General features: G+C 39.9%; 1 protein-coding gene across 1 annotated transcript in view; it reads left to right on the forward strand.

Annotated features, from left to right (window-relative positions):
• Positions 1-7,203: 7,203 nt before the first annotated feature.
• The window catches only part of LOC149276045 (leptin receptor-like), a 32,849-nt gene continuing 20,209 nt past the window's right edge, over positions 7,204-19,843 (forward strand). The window contains exons 1-2 of the mRNA XM_089503974.1: positions 7,204-7,283; positions 17,950-18,119. Of these exons, the coding sequence (XP_089360100.1) occupies positions 7,204-7,283; positions 17,950-18,119 (250 nt within the window). The remainder of the gene's footprint in view (positions 7,284-17,949; positions 18,120-19,843) is intronic.

Consider the following 19,843-nt stretch of genomic DNA (forward strand, 5'->3'; position numbering starts at 1 on the left):
TATCTATCTATCTATCTATCTATCTATCCATCTATCTCTATATCTGTCTATCTATCTGTCTATCTATCTGTCTGTCTATCTCTATATCTATCTATCTATCTATCTATCTATCTGTCTATCTGTCTATCTGTCTATCTATCATCTATCTATCTATCTATCTATCTATCTATCTATCTATCTATCTATCCTTTATTACTCTATAAAATATATAATAAAACGGTATGATTAAAATTTGATTGCAAGTACATTTTAAAATGTTAAATTACTTAAATGTATATATATCCGTATTGAAAGTGCCGGGATACTGTTAGTGGATAGTGGGTACTGATACTCATCGTTCGCTGCATAAGATCCCCACCACCTACAGGAATCAAGGCAATGGTCTACAGAAGCAAAGTCAGTCCTCAGCCAAAAAGTGCCCCAGACAAGAATCCCTTTGTTGCCCCGGACGCATCGTGTTGCACAGTTCCACATATTGGGGGCATTTTCTTTGGTGACTGCCGGGCGCCCTTCTATTTCTGGCAGGCGCTGGACTCTCCTGGCACGGAGACTTGCCCCGTATAGGGGCTCGAAATGGTTAGACTTTGGATTTACCCCTACAGTGGCATAACGCAGTGCAGGGGTCCACAGGTCTCAGGGGACCCATGGGGTTCCTCGGTGCACACAGGGGCCCCTTAAACCTGCACTAATGCCACCTGCTGATCATTATATTTAAGAATTATTCATTACCAGCCACGTGCAATGTGTCTGACATCATATAGCTGTTTCATTTTTGCACCCTGGGTATTTGGTCCATAAATACCCCAGTCGGGAAGCTTCCATGTACCGGTAAGATCCACCTTTAGATAAGGTTCCTCTGAAACATTTACCTGCTGCACAGAGTCCATTTTCCAAAGTGATATTTAGTTGAACATTTAACACTTTACCTTGCAGTCCATTGCTCATCAGGTCATCGCTCAATGGGTTAAATGAACCGTGACACACTGGTCACCGCGCATGCATGGTTTAGCGTGTTATTTCAGGCATTATTCCACGCTAATGGCTTTAGGAACACCTGTTGCCACTTTATTTTACAAACCCCGTCATTTGTAAATGGCTTTTAATAAGTAATGCTTTGCGTGATGCGATACGGAGATACGATATGAGTCAAAGATTTTGATTTTGCGTCCTCTTTTCATAAACGATTATCCAAAACTGGAGCTCCGACGAGACGCGCGGCATTAATAATAAATTCACAATGCCGTTCTCTGCTGAATTAAATCACCGGATTGAATTACCTCATTTTCATGCGCATCTACTTTTTGCCAAAGAAAATAAACATAGCTTCTCTGATTTCATTCTTCTGGTAATAAATTACAATGTTATATTAACCCTTTGGCTGACAGAGGGACTCAAACCACATCCACCCAGAACCACATAGTGTAGTTCTAGCTTCCATATATAGCTCACGTCTGCACCTTCCTTCCTTTTTCTCTTTCCTTCCTTCCTTCCTTTCTTCCTTTCTCGCCTTCTTCCTTTCTCTCCTTCCTTCCTTCCTTCCTTCCTTTCTCTCTTTTAATTCCTTTCTGTCTTTTAACTCCTTCCTACCTCGCTTCCTTTCTCTTCTTCCTTCCTTTCTCTTCTTCTTTTCTGTCTTTCCTTATTCTCCTTGCTTCCTTTCTCTCGTTCCTTCCACCCTTTCTTCCTTCTTTTCTTCTCTTCTCTTTATTTATCTAATTCTCTAACTTTCTCTACATATATTTCCCTATCGATATATACGGTATATATATCTCTTTTTTCTCTCTGTCTGTCTCTCTCCCTCACTCACTCTGAGAGTGAAAGAAAGAGTGAAAGGTGCATTTTTAACACTTTAATTCTGTGGTCTATAAATTAAGAAAATCAAGAAAAACAATGAAATATTTACAGCAGCCAATAGCCGTCGGCTGTCCCTTCTAGTTTGTATGTTTAAGGGTAGCCGACGGAACTATGAATAATTCCAAGGAGTTAACCCCACATCACATTCTTCGAGATGATAACGACTGGTAGGCTTTATGGTTAATCATCAAATCTGGTGAAAATGGGGGAAAAAATGGTGTGGGTTTTACTGAAAAGGTGATTGTGGGAAGTGGACTAGTGGGCAACTTGCCACATTGTTGCATCTTAAGTCATCAAAGAGCTTCTGAGCGATTGAATCTCACAGACCAAATGTGTGTAGTGTGTTGGTGCAGACACAATAAGCGTTGAATCAGACTATATTGAAAATGACAAAGTAATTGAATAATGCCGGTAGGATTTCTGAGCCTCTGCACCCTGCATAGATTGTCAAGCTGTTAGAGTATTGTACATAAAACAATACACGGTGGAGAATGACTCAGGAACTCAAAGGAGAACTTGGTCTCATCCAACCACATCTCCTGCTGGCTGAGTAACTCATTGTTAGAAGACCCAAGGTGACTCATTGGCATGCAGGCTCATAGAAACCCACAAACTCATTCAGGATCAAACATTCTGGCCAGTTCTTCATCCACTTCTATGCTACGACTATCCTGTGACTCTTGTAAGAAATTAAGGGTGCCTTTAAAATGGGACATTACATTTATTGCATAATGTTTTGGGGACGATTTGGGTTTCTATAAGGTGAGATATCTGGTTTTACAATGTAAGGTAATTTGCATAGTAATGCATTACAAAGGGTTTGGAACAAAGGCTCCAACAGAGGTGGGATACCCCACAGGGGGTCAGACAACTGAAGCCGATGTATATTAACATAACTGTGTGCATGTTTGCATAGACTACCTGTCTCCTCCATAATTGGGTCATACAGGAAATGTCTGAAAAGAGGGGTTGGGTGAACCACTTTCTGGGAGGTACAAGGAATTCTGGGATGACTAGTTAGGGGCTGCAGGAGAAAGAGCAGTCTGAGAAAAGGAGAGTCTGAGAGAAAGAAGAGTCGGAGAAAGAAGAGTAAGAGAGAAAGAAGAGGGAGAAAAGAGAGTCTGAGAAAGGAGAGCGCAGCAAACAGAAGTGTCCTGGGTCAGGAGACTCAGAACGAAGCTGCGCAAGATGGCGTTCGGGAGAAGCCTGTGAGCTGAGAGAGGTTTCCCAAGAATGTGCTTAAGTATCCCTTTTGTTTTGTATTATTATCAAATGTTTTCTGTATGTTATATGTTTTATAACCTGTAACAGTGGCCTAGTTCAATATCAATATACATTTTTCTATACGCTTGTATTTGTGCTTTATTCGTCACACATTCCCTAAAAGAATAACCCTGTAAGAGGGTCAAAATTTCTTACACTCTTACCTTGCATACTTTCCCATAGTCGGAGATTAGAAGTAAAATAGCCCTCTGTGCCGGAGGTCCTCAGCAAAGCAGCAGGTTAAACTGATATCAAAGGTTATTGGGATACATTGTGACAAGGATATTATTTAAAAGCTTGAACAGAAGCTGAATCCCAATATGCTCTTCCCATACCGCACATGCAATGTGTTCAACCCACCAACTGACTCCAAGAGTAGTGCTATGGTACCAACCAACATACATTTCATATGTTTTCATGGCACATTTAACGACCTGGCCAAGAGAGGCCAAGAGAATTATGTACCTGACTTTCTTCATCCACGTTGGTTATTCAACAGCTGTGGCTGAACCTCATCTTCTATGGTTCCTTGGGCAGATGGGATCTAAGAATCAGAGTGGTGGGGATGCCCCAAGGTGCCCACCAGCTGGAGTCATATCTTCCAGAAGCTGAGCGAGGCCGTGTCCATCATCGGATGTCTTAAATGGAGACTATGGAGCCCAATACCTACTGAAAAGGGCAAATAAACTCATTGTGTGTCTCTCCCTGACTGGTCTTCTATGTGTAGCTCGCATCTGGAAGCAATTCAACCATATAATCCAAAAAATCAGAGATTGGCGCATGATTTAAATGGATAATCGTACGGCGAACCTGCATGAGAACATTCTGTGCTATCTCAATGATTCCTCTACAGGTGAATGAATGAGGCTTCATGGAAACCATCTACAAAAATAGCACATGTTCACCCAGCCACTTCTCATCGGGCAACCATGAACAATATGGCACAAAATACCCCCCTGGGTATTCTTACCTCCCCCACCTACTGCAGGGCTTTATCGGCCAGGCACACATCTCTGCACACTTTTGGTAATATAACGGAACTTGGTTCAGTTTTGTGACGAGCTCACTTTATAAATAACTCACGTTTAAAGAACTCATGTTTTCCGCTACTCATTCCATTTACAGAACCAAATCATAGAATCAATAATCCCGAATAAACTCTAATCGTCCAATAAATGATTTCCTCCGAACTCTAATGAAAAGGTATCATGCAGACTATCAGTAATAAATAAAATGCAATGTCTGAACCAAAACGGAGGGCAACCTGAATGGAATGCCCAATAAAAAATATTTAAAAAATTTAATTAAAAAGGATACTATAATTAAAATTAGATTATTCTATATAACACATTCTGAATCATCATGTTCATAAAGTTTTTAATGTCACACAGATTGACAGTTTTAAGAAATATTGAACTTTCATCTTGTTTACTCTACTTAAAGCCACTGAGCTTTGTGTAAAACATCTGAACAGCAGACCCATAAAACGATACCTGGCCATAGTTTTAAACTAGAATCGGTAATATATCAATAATACTCTATTTCTCTTTAATTCTTTATAGCGCCCAGAATTTTTTAACAACTTTTTTTTTTTTTTTTTTACAGCTTTTCCCTTAATTTTCTTCTCCCCCATTCTGGTTGGATGCAGAGATTTCCATCTTTTTTACATGGTGTTCTAGTAATAGGGCCTTTTTAAAAAAATGTTTGCACAGGTCAGGGCGACCTTTAGTTTTGTGCAGCGTTCCAAGGGGATGATCTTTGTAAATGTCAGGACGCGTGTGTACATCTTTGAAATATCTGTTAACATTGTACGCTATATCTGGATCTTATACAGAGCACTTTGTTGGGAATTTGCAGTTACCATAATTTTTTTAGACCATAACTAGTATCATAGGACTTTGTCTTTACTTTGCTGGAAGGGTGGTAGATAAGCAGAAAAGCCCCCCAGCAGAGGTGGTAGAGGGTAATACAGTGAGGGTATTAAACATGCATGGGGTAGACATACGGCTCCTGAATCTAAGACGAGACCAAAACGACGGATTAAGGTTTGAATCTTTACAGCAGGAGAAACGGGCGACTAGACGGGGGCCGAATGGGGGCCGATTGGCCGGCACGTTCTATGTTTGGGGACAGGGCTGATAGCTGTTTGATTTATGACTTTACAACACCTGACTGCAAGCTGTAGGATTACCACTCTTATGCGACTGCCGCGATGGATATAGCGCCATCATATTCCACAGCGCTGTACAAAAACGGGACATAACAAGTAATGCATCACAGAACAATGTGGATTTATAGAAACAGAAGGTAAGGAGGCTACTGGCCACGGTCGTGGGAATCTAGGAGGCTAGTGCCTCTGGCTTGTGGCTCTATCCGGGGCATTCATTAGACGTAACCCAATTACTCGTCTCACCTTCTTTCTTTAACGAAGTTACATCGTGTTCCATAAACGTCATCCTCACAGTTCTAAAACCCAACAACTTACAAGGAGTTTAACCTCCAGCCTTTTCTTCAGGTCGTGTAAATCCTTAAAGCTTCCATTCCACAGTGAACGTGGCGCATGGACAGAGGCCTCAGAGGTCTGCGGTCATCAAAAGAATAAGAGAGAACACAAACAATAGAGCGGAATCATCTTAGAATGTTTTGGTTAAACAAAAAAACAAACAAAAAAACTACACATAAATATTTTTATTTTCTTCTAATAAAACCTATAACAGATGAAAATTGTAAAAAAAAAAAAACTCTATAAAAAGTGAAAATATAAATTTATATATTTTTACACTTTTATTTATTTTTTTTATTTTACAGATTTTTTCTTTTTTAAATATTCTGCTGAAATCTTTGTAAGACATCAAATAAAGCAGGACCAAAAATAATATTTATTCCTAGTTTTCAGCATTTGTCATATAACATTTTCCCCCCAAACCTTGTTTGTCGAAGAGTTTATAGGAAGGGCGACGGGGGTAGATTGCGCACGGAGTTCTGTAACCCGGATAAATGGTTGTTTTTTTTACTTTTTAAAACCAAAATGAATTTCTTATCGTTTTTCAGCAGAGACTCCATCACTGCGCGGAACATCACAGCAAACGGTTAACTACTTCGGAAAGTTAAAGGGAAAAAATACTGAATTAATCCCGGCTCGGGCCAGTCGGTGATTATAAAACCGAATACATTTTGGGGCAAATTCAGCAGAAAGATACATTATTATCATGTCAGTGTATCCGTTATTAATATTGTAACCAGTGGGCTGTATTTCATAGGAATACCTGGTCTGCTAGAGATGCCTCTAAAACAGATTGCTAGCTCTTCAGCGCAAACAGAAATAAAATGGATTGCTAGCTCTTTAGCTTGAGAATAATTGCAAGCTCCTTAGAACACAGTCCACATGCACCCGATTTAAGTATCTTTATTGTTTAGTTCAATACATTTTTTTTCGCAGCCCCCCACGGACAGCGTCGGAGCCATCAGACAGAAATGCTAATTATAGCGAATAATGTAGACTTTTTTTCAGATTATGTGATTAATTTGCCATGTTCTGTTGTTAAAATACAGACAAGGATTTGTGTGTCTGGGGCCCCTTATAGAGGCACGACCTGCGGCCCCTATAGAGACAGTACCTGTGGACCCTTATAGAGACAGTACCTGCGGACCCTTCATAAGGCCAACCATCCATACCATATGCTCATTGTAGTGAGTGGTTGGAAGCCGCCATTTTCTGGTCTACCTCGCCCATAAAGAGGTTCCATCCAGATCAGAAAGCGAAGTAAATGAGAAGAATCTCTATTGGCGTCACAAATGTCACAGATTAGGTAAAAAATTCTAATAACCGGGACCTGATTTCATTTTCAGAGCCTTCGTCCACACAGCCTCTCCTTCTAAACCACTACTGAGTCCGTGCTTCCGACCCATGACCGGTGACCCGGAGCATAGACCGCGGCCACGGCGGACGGACCACCTCCTAACCATCGAGAAATTCCATATATTAACAAAAATCAACAAAACCCGCATTTACACAGCTGCCTCGGCCCCTGTTGGGATCATGTTGGGGGAAGACGGTTCCCCAAGGAGCCAGAAGGCATCAGCAAGATGTCTTCAACCTCCTCGCCCATATACATTGTCCAGGGCCAGCTCAGCCCTTCACACCGGAGGAACCTGCGCTTCATAACGTATAGTGAAATCTAGGAATGGAAACTGCAGCTCTCCTGCCAACTCTTCCTTTTAGTGAATAAACTCCAACCGGTAACGTGGAAAGTCGCGTTGGACTGCGTTAGAAAGACGTTGGCTGCAAGCGCCTCATCTGCCTGAAAGCTTTAATGACATCTAGAGAATTAGAAACAGTTGGACTAAACCTCAGAATGAAATGCACAAACACATGCGCGCCATTCAACCAAAACACATCGTCTGCAGAGCCGTCCGCTGGGGATAGAAGAATTCGCTTTGTGATTCTTCCAAATATTCCAAAGCGGAAAAAAAGGGTGGAAAAAAACCCTCCGACTTATGGAATGGCAGAAGTGGGGAGAAACGTTCCGGTCCAAATACAAATAAATAATGATCCCGTCGCATGGACGAGGAGAGAGCGCACATTTATCCCGAGCGCCACGGGATCTCCGCAGGCTGATCAATGGCCCTCTGGTCATCTCCCATGTGGGGTTATTGATGAGCGGGATGGTGCGGTCTCCTCAGAGACCCCTGATTGTCCCGTCTGCCCACTCGCATTACCCTTCAATGAGCATCAGATAGTGATTCACATCATGCAGATGGATGTCAGCCCCTGTGCCCTCCCCTGTGTGTATGTGTGTGTGTGTGTGTGTGTGTGTGCGTGCGCGTGTGCTGGGCTGTCTCTCTAGGAGGGGGGGGTGATCTCTCGCAAATAAACGCACACAGCAGAATGAACAGCAGCCGCTCTGACTATGAGAGAGGAACTTCGCGCGCGCACACGGTCTGCAGGTCCCAGCCGAGCGAAGAAACAGCCATGGTAAAGCCAGGCTTTCTTTCATTTCAGAAGCACTCCGATGCCCTCCACCTGGCACTCGAAGGGTTAACAAAAGGCTGCCTTTGATATTTGTTTTATTTAACCCGGGGCTGATCAAAAGGCAGATCTCCAGCTGTTTGCTGAGCTACACCTCCCACAACCCTCAGCCAGCCAGCCAGCCAGTTATCTACCCTGATAACCCTTTGTGTGCCAGGTGCAATGCATTGGTTGTTTTATTTACTGATTGTCTTCCTTCTGCTGCATTAATCATTGTGCTTTCTTTATTGTGCTTTTTATTTTTGATTGATATTCTATTTAGAATGCCGCAGGACACGTTTAGGATTCGATTCACCTGACTGCCCATACTGCACATAGCCCTTTAAATATACGTGGTTTAACCCCTTGCATGCCAGGGACTCGTGCAATGCCTGATTTGGTTCAACCGGTTAAAGCGGGGCGACCTGTGTGACATCTTACCTCTTGTACAGCTTTAGGTGACAACGGTCTGGGGATAAATGAACCCTTAGCCTCAGTTAACCCTTTGCATGCCACAACACCTGATCTGGTTATACCTGGAAAGTTGGGGTACGGTTACAGATTGGGGGGGGGGCTGTGTGATATCTTGCCGTCTGTGCCACGGGAGGTTACAGGGTCTGGGCGATTAATTCTTAGTCTCTATTAAATGTTCTAATGAAGATTATGTCGCCATATGGTTTAACCCATTGTTGGACGGAATTCTTACTATGCCAGCTACAAATTAACTATTTATCTACTAGACAGAACACTTTTTTCTCATGTAACCACATCACACTTGTAAGTGATTTCAGACAGCCTTATGGACTTATTATTTTATTTTTTTCTGCTATAATTGACCCGTTTAACGGTTAGGTTATAACCCTGATGGTTGTTCCATTTAATCCGTTAGATATTATGTTTCATTGTAGAATTTCTCCTTAAAACTGACTGCGACTTCAAGGCAAGACGCTTCCCAACGCGCCAATTACTCGCGGATAAGTTAATGATCTTGGCCGATGACACAGTTTTCGTTGTCTTAGCCAGGCACCTGCTCCAGTTACTCGGTATTACAACACAGATAACGGCTTCCAGCTTGGCTTTTACAGCTTCTCTGGGAAAAGCGGTCAAACCGGGGCGTAAAAAACACATCGAGAAAGTATAAATGCCATAAATATTCTATAGGAAACCCGGCGATCGGAAACAGAACAGATCTTTACGGAACGGTCGCCGTTCTGGAATATTTGGCCAAAAAATTTCGGGGAAAAAAATAAGCGGTTTGAAGCGGTTTGCTGCTGGATTTAAATCTGCTTTTACCTAATTAATGACAATTTACCATTAATAGCCATTTTTATTAATACCGAAGTTTTACTTTACAAACGTAATAATTTGGGTCAATTTATTGTTAAATTCATTAATATCTGCTTTTAGGTAGGTTATGAATTTATCATGTTGGGAAGTTATATAATACCACTAAAGTTTTACTCTATGAAGTTAATACCTTTTAATGGGACGACATAGAAAGCGATGTAAAGTTTCATAAACTTTGAGATCTCGGAGGTCTCTTTTTCAGATGGAATGAAATTAAACTAAAGCTCCCATTTTCTCTTGGGATAATACGGCTAAATGCATTTCTCTTATCGGTCTGTTTAAAGACGACGGAGGGTCTTTGGATTGGCTCACTTTAGAGCCACATGTCTCACGTGAGTTAGTAGTGGCTGCATGCACTCAAAAACCAAGAAAGTCCCATTTTAGGTTTTATCCAAAATTATCAATGAGAGGGACGCGCATGTATATATATCCACAGGACGAAAAAAAGTTTATTAAGAAGCAGAAAATCCATCTCAGCTGCGCATTCAACGAGAAACCAAATGCGTAAACTTGTTTTCATTGTCTTTAAACTAAATTTTACATGGTTACAACTTTTATATTAAATCCAACTAAAAAAACCCTGCAAGTAAATCTTTGTTATTAGGAAGATAATATAATTACAGAATTATTATTTCAAGCAATACTAAAATAAAGCACATCAATGATTTTTTTCAAGGTTCTTTTTTGTCCCTTTTATTAATAATTCATTGAATTTATTGTAAGGTTTTAATGATTCCGAGAGTTGTTAGAGCGACAGCCGCTAATCTCGAGGGACACATCGTTTGTGGCTACCAAGGGTCAAACCCTGAAATCTGGACCCTGAAATATAAATAAGGGTTAAAAAATGTCATTCTCTTTCAAAAATACCATTGAAAAAAACCCCAATCTCAGCCAACAAGAAGGGGAAAAAAGGGTTAAGCTGTTCTCATGATGATGTCAGCCTTGCCCTGTCCCGGATTGCATCATACAGAACACGCATCATCCTCAGATCCTAAAAAAAGGCCTTTTCTCTGGGGTAGAGATACCGACCTAATTCACTATTAATTGCCCCCTTATCTCTGTGCCGTGACTTTAATTCTCCGGGGAGCTGACAAACATCGTATTTATGTTTGAAATCATCTAAAAAAGGGAACAAACGTTTCCTTACCTTAACCCAAATGTGTCTGCTCTGGAAAAGCAGGTGTTGGAAGTCAGTACACAGACCTCTGGCACACAACGGGTTAATTGCCCTTACGTGTCATCTACGTGTTGAACGTGACCGCGCCGACAGTACGACTCTGTGTCTGCGCACGCTGCGTGCAGTCGCCAGGCGCTGAGTAATTAACTCAGAATGAACCAAAATTATGAATTTACCTTCCTTTCTAACAAATTTTTTTTTGCCAGATTTCTGGATGAGGCATAATATATTTTATTTACACAGCCCCAGTAAATAATAATGCGAATTATGTGTCTTTAATGTTTTGTTTTTTTTAAGTATTTTTTAAAAACACTTTTTAAAAAATATAGCACTCACTTTAGGTAGAAGCTGCAGCTATAGAGCTACAGCTTCCCTGCTCCTCCACGCTCTGAGGATTTGAGAGCAGCGAATCAGTGGCAGGAATACGATCCTATTGAAGTCAAAGGGAGCGCTTTCCGCACATGTGCACAGGGGTCTGAATAGATCTGTGCCCACAGTGTTCACGGGGCCAGCGCTGCAGCTGACTGGGGGGGGGGGGTAAGTATGTATTACAGCGCTTATCATAGCTGGAGCGTCCCTTTAATTTATAAAGCCGTTCCCTGCTGTTTCTATACACATTATCGGGGCTTTTAGGGCTGTAGAATCCTGCGATACCCTCATACCCAGCAAACATTCTGACCTCCTAGAAAAGAGGGGCATCAGGGGAGGAATCAGGGGTTCTAGCTACACCCCTAAACCAAAAATGCCCCAATATGTTAATTATTGGGAGGAATGGGCATAAGTCTTGGGTACTTTGACCAATTTTTTAATTCTTTGACCCAAGCTAACAGAAATCTACATAATACACTGTTTTCATTCATTAAAATAATTTAAAAAATCATGTTATGAGGAAAAGTGACCATAATTTGGTGCCAAAAATAATGAATTAGGATGCGATGCCTGAAACGCTTCAAATGTTTTTTTTTGTTTTTTTTTTATAAAAAAATGTGCAACTTTTAGACAAAATCCTAAACCATGAGATAAAATACACCTGTTACAATAAGTGTTTTTTCTTCAAGTAAAAAATGTTATTTCGCATCCTGTTTTCCAGGTGTTAAATTCCAAAGAAGATATGTTCTGGAACAAGTTTTTCTCGGCTTTTTTGCACTGGGGTGAGTAACGCCATTACGTTCCCTGGCGGACGGCTTTATTAAAACCATTGCCAATCCTACCATCCTGTATAACTCCAGAAATTGTTTTTATTACTGAATTATTTTAATATTTGTATTATTTTTTTATATTATTTTAATTTATTTTTTAAATATTGTTTATTACCGTTTTTTTTTTAAACTTATTTAATTTTTTTTATTTTTGTAGAAATTCTCAGCAAATTTTCTGCAAAAAAAATAAATAAAAATATTGTTTTATTTACCAGATTTTAGGGTTAAATTGATTATTTAAAATTTCTTGAACAAAACCCACGTCAGTGCTGTTCCACGCTAATTGCTAAGTGCTGTTCAACATTTAATTGCGCTCTCTGGCATGATAAGCAAATAAACCATCGCAGATCAGCGATTTTGTTCTTTCCTCTGAAAGGTTTAATCACATAAAACAACACAGAAAGTTTGAAGAAGTTTTTTTTTTCTGGTTTCCATGCCAACGACCTATCAGTGCCTGCGTTTGTGTCAGATGATAATTAGGTCTTCCCTGCAAAATTATGAATGAAGCAAAATCTGACGCAAGCTGCTGGATGCCCATCGGCGATGGATCCCGAGTTAGTAATGCGGACCCCGGTCCAGGCCCGGACTGGGACAAAAAATAGGCCCGGGCATTTAAGCCTGAGCAGCCCATTTTTATTTATTTATTTATTTATTGTTAAAGCCCACCCTTCATGTACCATCTTTGCATTTACTCATTCACACAAATCATTAACACATTCATTAATGCAGTCTCACAAATCATTCTCACAATTCATCACACATTTATTCATTCATTCTCATACGCATTCACACTACCCCCTCTCCCCATCTTATCTGCCCCTTCTCACTATGTACCACCCTTTTCACTATCTAACCCCCTCTGCCCCTTCTCACTGCACCCCCCCTCCCTCACCCTACTTACCTTGTTGCCGGAGCAAGCAGCAACTGCGACCGGGCCGCGGTAGGGCCGGATTGATTTAGGGGCTGATGAAGCTGCAGCTCCAGGCCCCTACCTTAAAATAGGCCCAGTCAGGACCGGACTGACCGGGCCTATGCGGCCTCTACGGCCGCATAAAACGCAGGAACCCTTAAGCCCGCCGCAACTGCGACCCGGTCCGCTACTCTTATAAACAGATAAAGAGATTCTATACCTTTCATATTTCAGCGTTATTAGAATCTACCCGTCTGATACGTTGTATCCAACAAATGCAACAAATAATTTACAATTCCAGATTTCCGTCTCATAAAAGTCGATGTCCGGTGGAAACCGTTACGCGGCCGTCGCCCCGATACATCTGTTTCCAAGGTTTCAGATAAGACCCTCGCGTCAATTAAACATTTCCCAAAGTGCCGTCCCGGCTAATTAGATTTATTAGTCGCTCAAAGTGCATTTATTTGGGTTTTGAAGAGGGTGCTTTATCAGCCCTATTAGCGGTTAATCACGACGGATAAAAAGGGCCGTCTCGGGACGGGTGTCTCTTTAAGCGTCTCTTTGCTTTCTTTATTGATTTCTTTATTATTTCTGTGGGGTTTTTTTTTTCCTCCCCAACATGATCTGTCGGCACAGCGACCTGGGACCCAGAATATGAGGAAATATATATTTCCCCCAGAAATAGGCAATTTTCAGGGGTCCTGTTATTTGTGTAAATCTATTCGATGGCGTCTTGGTTACATTTCTCAAAATCCTTATTAGCAGAGACAGGTCGCCCGGAGGTGATCATTAAGAAATAACATCAGCGCGGAGAGATCCGACAGCCAGCAAAGGTTTTTATCGGAAGGCAGAGATTACCTCGATGATCATTAAAAGGGGAAATGTATAAGAAGCCCACCTTCTGTGTATACTGCAGGATCTGCATAATTTTTCCTCCCATTAGGATCTCTCTCTGCTTTTGTTAAGTTGCTGGTTGTTGCTGATTGGTTCAGGCAGGCTTTGTAAGGGAGCGGAGAGGAGAAGGAAAGTTTTAAGAAATGTATTTAGTTTTGGTAAAGTTCATGGCTTCCCTTTACCAGCATGTTTTGAAAATATGGTTAGAATCGGCCCCATTCGGCCCCATCTAGTCTGCCCGTTCCTCCTGCTGTAAAGACTCAAACCTTAATCAGTCGTCGGTCTCGTCTTAGATTCAGGAGCCGTATGTCTATCCCATGCATGTTTAATCCCCTCACTGGATTACCTTCTACCACTTCTGCTGGGAAGCTGCTCCACTTATCTACCACTCTCACTGTATTAAAAAAAGAATCAACTGTTTGGGTACAAAGTGGGAAACCCGTCGTTCTTCTTAATAATGACCCAGAATGCTCTGTTTTCTCTTTTGCAGAATTCATTCGAATAACAGCAGCGTACCCTGAGGTTTTCCAAGCCCCCCCATCAGGCTTCTACCTGTCCTGTGCGTTTAGAAACTCTTCCTTTGACTACTCTGCACGGAGCGGAACTTTACACGACGTCTCACGTTTCCCTTTGGATTACGACATCTTAAATCCCGGGTGGAATTCCCGGTGTCACCGTTTACCGGACTCGAGAACCCAGGAGCCGTCCTCCTGCTGCCTTTGGGATGGAAATAATACAAACGCCTCCAGTTATGAGGAACGCGCCAAGCGGAAAAACAACGTTTTATCATTTCGTCCTCCAGATCTGCATCTATTAGGTGCGTAGTCATCCCCACACTGACGATTCCACCGTATACATTACCCACGTTGGATATCTGTAACCGGCGGATAAAGAACAAGCAACAATGTATCAAAAACTAAAATTAGATTAATGGTATGGTCCAATGAAGCCCTTTGGGTGGCAGGTGGGTAAAGTCAATGAGTTCTCCATTGCCAAGGCTTCTAAACTGGTAATTATCAGAAAACTCCACGGGTATTAGTAACGGTATTAATAATGAACTTGGTAACATCTGTTCGGGGTTTGTTTCTCCGTGGAGCTCATGGGCGTGAGATTGGATAGAAGTCCACGATTAAAGGACTCCACACTTGAGTTTAATGTTTAATTAGAATCATCCGAGGTCTTCTTTACAGAATTTGACATCTTAAAAGATTGTAACTTGGCTCGGTTTGGCCGAGAGTCACATACGTGTTCTAGACTTTGGAGGACTCGTCTTCAGAAGTGATGAGGAGAAGGTACCTCTGAAGAGCGAGACTCTCGGTATATCGGCCATTGAAAGTCCTCTTTGGGACCAGAAATGCTTTCTTGGATAAAATAACTAATGGCCAATAAGTCACTTTCTCTAATGAGGGACCGAGGGGACAGAGTTGCCCACGAAGGACATCACCTTCCTTGCCAACTCTTACTGCCCAATGGGCACGCTTGATTTCATGTTAATAATTGAGAGTTTGGACCTTTTCTTAGACTTGATCTACAGTATACTAATAAAATAACGTTTCCCCATCATCTGTTGCTTGAACATCATAGGAGTTGTATTTTATATCAGCTGATGCCACAGATTTACATAGCAGCAGATCGGCCCCATTCGGCCCCCATCTAGTCTGACAGTTTCTCCTCCTGTAAAGACTCAACAAATCAGTTGTTGGTCTCGTCTTAGATTCAGGAGCCGTATGTCTATCCCATGCATGTTTAAATCCCCTCACTACCACCTCTGCTGGGAGGCTGTTCCATTTATCTACCACTTTATCTCAGTAAAGTTAAACTTCCTTCCAATAGCCATCTGACCCTCTAGTTTAAGATTACGGCCTCTTGTTGTATCACTTCTCCTCCTTGATTAACCCCAAATTGATTTCACCTTTTTTTCAGATCTTACATGGGGGATACAATGCTGGATTCAAGGAGGAACAGACCAGCTAACCTGCGAGATAAAGTTATTATCCAATAACACCGACGGGGTACAGGAATTCGTACTGAACCTCGCCCAGTAAGTATACGCAGCAGCTGTGGCACGGATCGTCAACGAACAGGAAATGAATGTATTAGTTCAATTGTGTAAATAAAATCCCAAATAATTATCAATCGGACATAACAGACCCACCCCTTGCCACACCTCTGACCACGCCCCCAAAACAAAATTGTCCCTCTTATCATTTGGAATGTTGCGACACGCGTCTCGAGGGTTCCGAGGAACTTAATCACTAATCTGGGTTGTTTTCAGTTCCTTAAATAATACAAATCCATACATTTAAGTAAACAAGTTAACAATTTTGGGGTTTTTTCTTGACTTGTATTCACTGTATTTAAATAAAAACAACATTTCATCCTTGCATGTGCCAAAAAATAATTATTGCTCCTTAAAATCGACATTTTACCGTTCTATACACTCAGTAAACCCATTTAATATTTACACAACAATTTTGTGTTAACCCTTCTTACCCCTTGTTCTCAGGATGTGTATGATTATTCCTCCCCATTAAGTTATCCCCTCTTTATTGTTAAGTTGCTGATTGTTGCTGATTGGTTCTGGCAGCCTTTGTAAGGGTTGGGAGGAGTAGAGAGAGAACATCAGCTCGGGAAATTGATTAGGTATTCTAGTTTTGCCACTTTTTGCCATTAGGCTTCCTTGGGTGAGTTATTCCATTTTAACTAAGAACATTTACAGAGAGACATGGAAAAAAAAGCCAAACTATAAGAAATAAGAAAAATAAATTTTGTAAAAGCCGCAGGAGGTGTTTCCCCTTTAAACCTCCTCTTGCAGTCCATGACATAGTGGCCATAAAATCCATTTATTAAATGAATTTTTCACCATTGATTAAAAATATAGGTTTTTTTTTTGTTTGTTTTTTAAATAGTGAATAATTGCTGTTCTGATTTCAGGCAGCTGACATCCTCAGATGGACCCGTTTTCCTTCCAAACCAAAAATCAACAAATTGAACGCATCCAACTTTTTGTTTTGTTTGTTTACAAACTTGAGTGTAATTGTTTCAATATGTCCAAAATTCCAAAAGGAACGTTATGTTTCCACGCTGGAACAGAGAACGATTAGAAACAGAACGTGAAATTTGACATTTTGGATTTTATGCACAAGGCTGTAAAATATTCAGAAAAAAAAAATTCACATAAAAGGCAATTTTTCCAAGAAAAAAAAAAAAAATCCCCCTGAGCTGCAAGACGTAACGTACGGGACATGTGTGTAACAGACGCAGAGGTGTTCCTTTGGGGGGCTGGAAAAATTAAACCCTTCCATAGCTTGTGACTTCTGCACTTTATAAAGTATCTGCTGATGGATCCAGCAATCATAATTCCGCAAAAAGCATAAAAAAGGTTTTTTTTCCCCATTATAGTGCAATATTCAAGAGCGCATTGAAATGGAAATGGTTTCCTGTCTATAGAAAGTATAGTGGGTTAATTAGCTAACTGGGGGGGGGGGTTTAAAAGGACGTCTTAAGACCCTAAGTAGTTGTGAAAATGTAAGTTCATCTGGGGCCAACGAGGCAATGAGGTTGTCTGGTTCACTTTTCTTCCTCTGTTGTATAAAATATATATATAATGTATGATATACAGTATGTACATATGATATATAAATTTACTATATATGTATATATATATATTATATATATATAATGTGTGTATAAACTGTTATTAATTGTGTATAACTTTTTCTTTTTCTTGAAAATAATGTATATAATAATCATGATTTCATCAAAACAAAGAACAATCTTATGGCCAAGGAAATAAAACTAAAAATTATATTTCATCCGCTTTCTGTGACACACACGACGTATACCCGCACTAGATAATACAAATATGTCAAAATATTTTAAGGAAAAAAACCCTCATTTTAACTTAATATTAAAATAAATGAATAATAAAAATGTACATACAGATATATATATAATTAAAGCTAATAATCTTTCAGTTATTTCAGTTAGCTGCTTTTGGAGTATATAGATGCATTATTATATAGTATACAGTATATAGAGTCATTATTATGTTAATATATTGAAGGTAAGGGGGTTGTTGCTTTATTGCCCCGGGGCTTGTAAGAGTTTTATGACCCCAGGTTGCATGGTCAGTAAAGTTAGGGATCAGATCGATTTTTTTATTTACTAAGAAATTGAGATTATTCTCAGATGGGGTTTCCATGACGACTGGCAGACATAACAATAAATGATTGATTTATATCATATTCCATTGATTAATTATTACTAAATTCTCTTTTTTTTTATCGCTTTACAGGTTGTCGGGGGAAGGCGGATCTGCTAATTGCCAGTGTCGAGGATTTGCAGTGTGTGAGTGTCTCCTGCCCGGCAGGAACCTCACGGATTCCTATATCCTATATATAGAAATTCACGACGACAGCACCCAGCTCGTGTCCGCTCCGGTATACATCACGCCTTCCCGAATAGGTGAGTTAGACATTCTCAGTGCTGTCAAATTGTTGCAAATAATAATAATAATAATAATAATAATAATAATAATAATAATGTTATTCTTCATATTATTATTCATATTATTATCAATATTATTCATATTATTATTCATATTATTATTTGTATTATTATCATTATTATTCATATTATTATTTATATTATTATCATTATTATTCATATTATTATTCATATTATTATCAATATTATTCATATTATTATTTATATTATTATCATTATTATTATTATTATTATTATTTATATTATTATCATTATTATTATTATTATTATTATTATTATTTGTATTAATAAAATCTCTCTGGAACCCTATATGATGCCAATACTTGTTTTCTGTTAAAGGAATAAGCAGACTTGCGTTGAGTCCGGGGTCTTGGCCATCATGTTGCTGAGAACATAAGGGGACTACGAAGTTTATTTTAATAGAAACCTAGTTTCTGACGGCAGATAATAAACATTTGGCCAGCAAAATGATTCCTTAGTATTGATATAACTTGGAGGGATAGATCCACAAACTCACCGTATATGAATCTGCAGTAAATATCCTTCCAGCCAATCAGAGCCCCTGCGGACTTCGATGGGGGAGGTCTCTGAGGGATTTTGGAAATAAATATATGTATATTTAAAAAAAAACAAAAAAAACACAAAACATATATGATTTAGTAACATTGTATTTGCACGCCTGCTACTTTGAATTTTAATTTATAATTCACAATTTTTAGATACATTGCGGATGAAGCTTTTATCTCCATTTCTGGATGTAATTTTATGTAAAAATATAAAATAAAAAATACTAGTAAAAGGTGAACAAGACCTCATTGCCCTTTGTGTAGATACAAAATTAAATTGTATTTACTAAAAGCGCTAAAAGGACCAAAGTGCGGTAATTTTTATCCAACCCATAGATTTTTCCAGGTTTACTGCGTTTCAATGAGCTACCGATCAGATTACCGGCTGGATACATTTTATAAACACTGTGAAATACGGATATTTGACCCAAAAGGGTTTGTCTGTACATTTGGTGTCCTTAATTCACCCGATACTGTGTAATTCACAGATTATTCTTCTCGTTTCAATTAGTCGTACCTAATCACATCAATTACAGACGCTTTTCTACTAAAAATAAAGCTCCAAGAAGTCTCAATAACCCACACTTTTTGAAAACTTGGTTACCTGTGTGGATTTTTACAATTAATCCCATTTTTGACTGGTTTGTGCGCAGATGACCAATCCCGGACTGGTCATTTCTTTAACATAAACAAATAAGTTTTAAATCACGCTAAATTCCACATCGGAACCGCTGCTTGCCTAATAATACCAAAGCAAACCTTCTAAGTGTTAGTGCAGGTCATTGCCACAACAGAAGCTCATTACAGTCAATGACTCCTTATCATACTGCCTGTGGGAAAAAATAGAATGGCTCAGTCTTTATCATCCAGCTGGACTCTCTGACTAATGAAAGGAACGGACTTCATTAGCATCGCCATAAAGCATCAGCTCAGTGCGGTGTTTGAGCCGGGAAAATCACCCAAAATATCACATGACTGACAGCAACGGCTGTGACAGGGCCAGGCTAGCTGGCTCATGTGTCATATGAAGTTTAGCCGTGTCACGGAGCACTTTTGTGTCCGGTTCTGTATACCGTGACCCGGTAATATATTATATTGTGTGTTATTGTGTAACCG

This window comes from Sceloporus occidentalis, unplaced genomic scaffold, assembly GCF_023333645.1.
Source record: "Sceloporus occidentalis isolate IW3139 unplaced genomic scaffold, rSceOcc1.0.p SCAF_249, whole genome shotgun sequence".
Classification (NCBI taxonomy): Eukaryota; Metazoa; Chordata; class Lepidosauria; order Squamata; family Phrynosomatidae; genus Sceloporus; species Sceloporus occidentalis.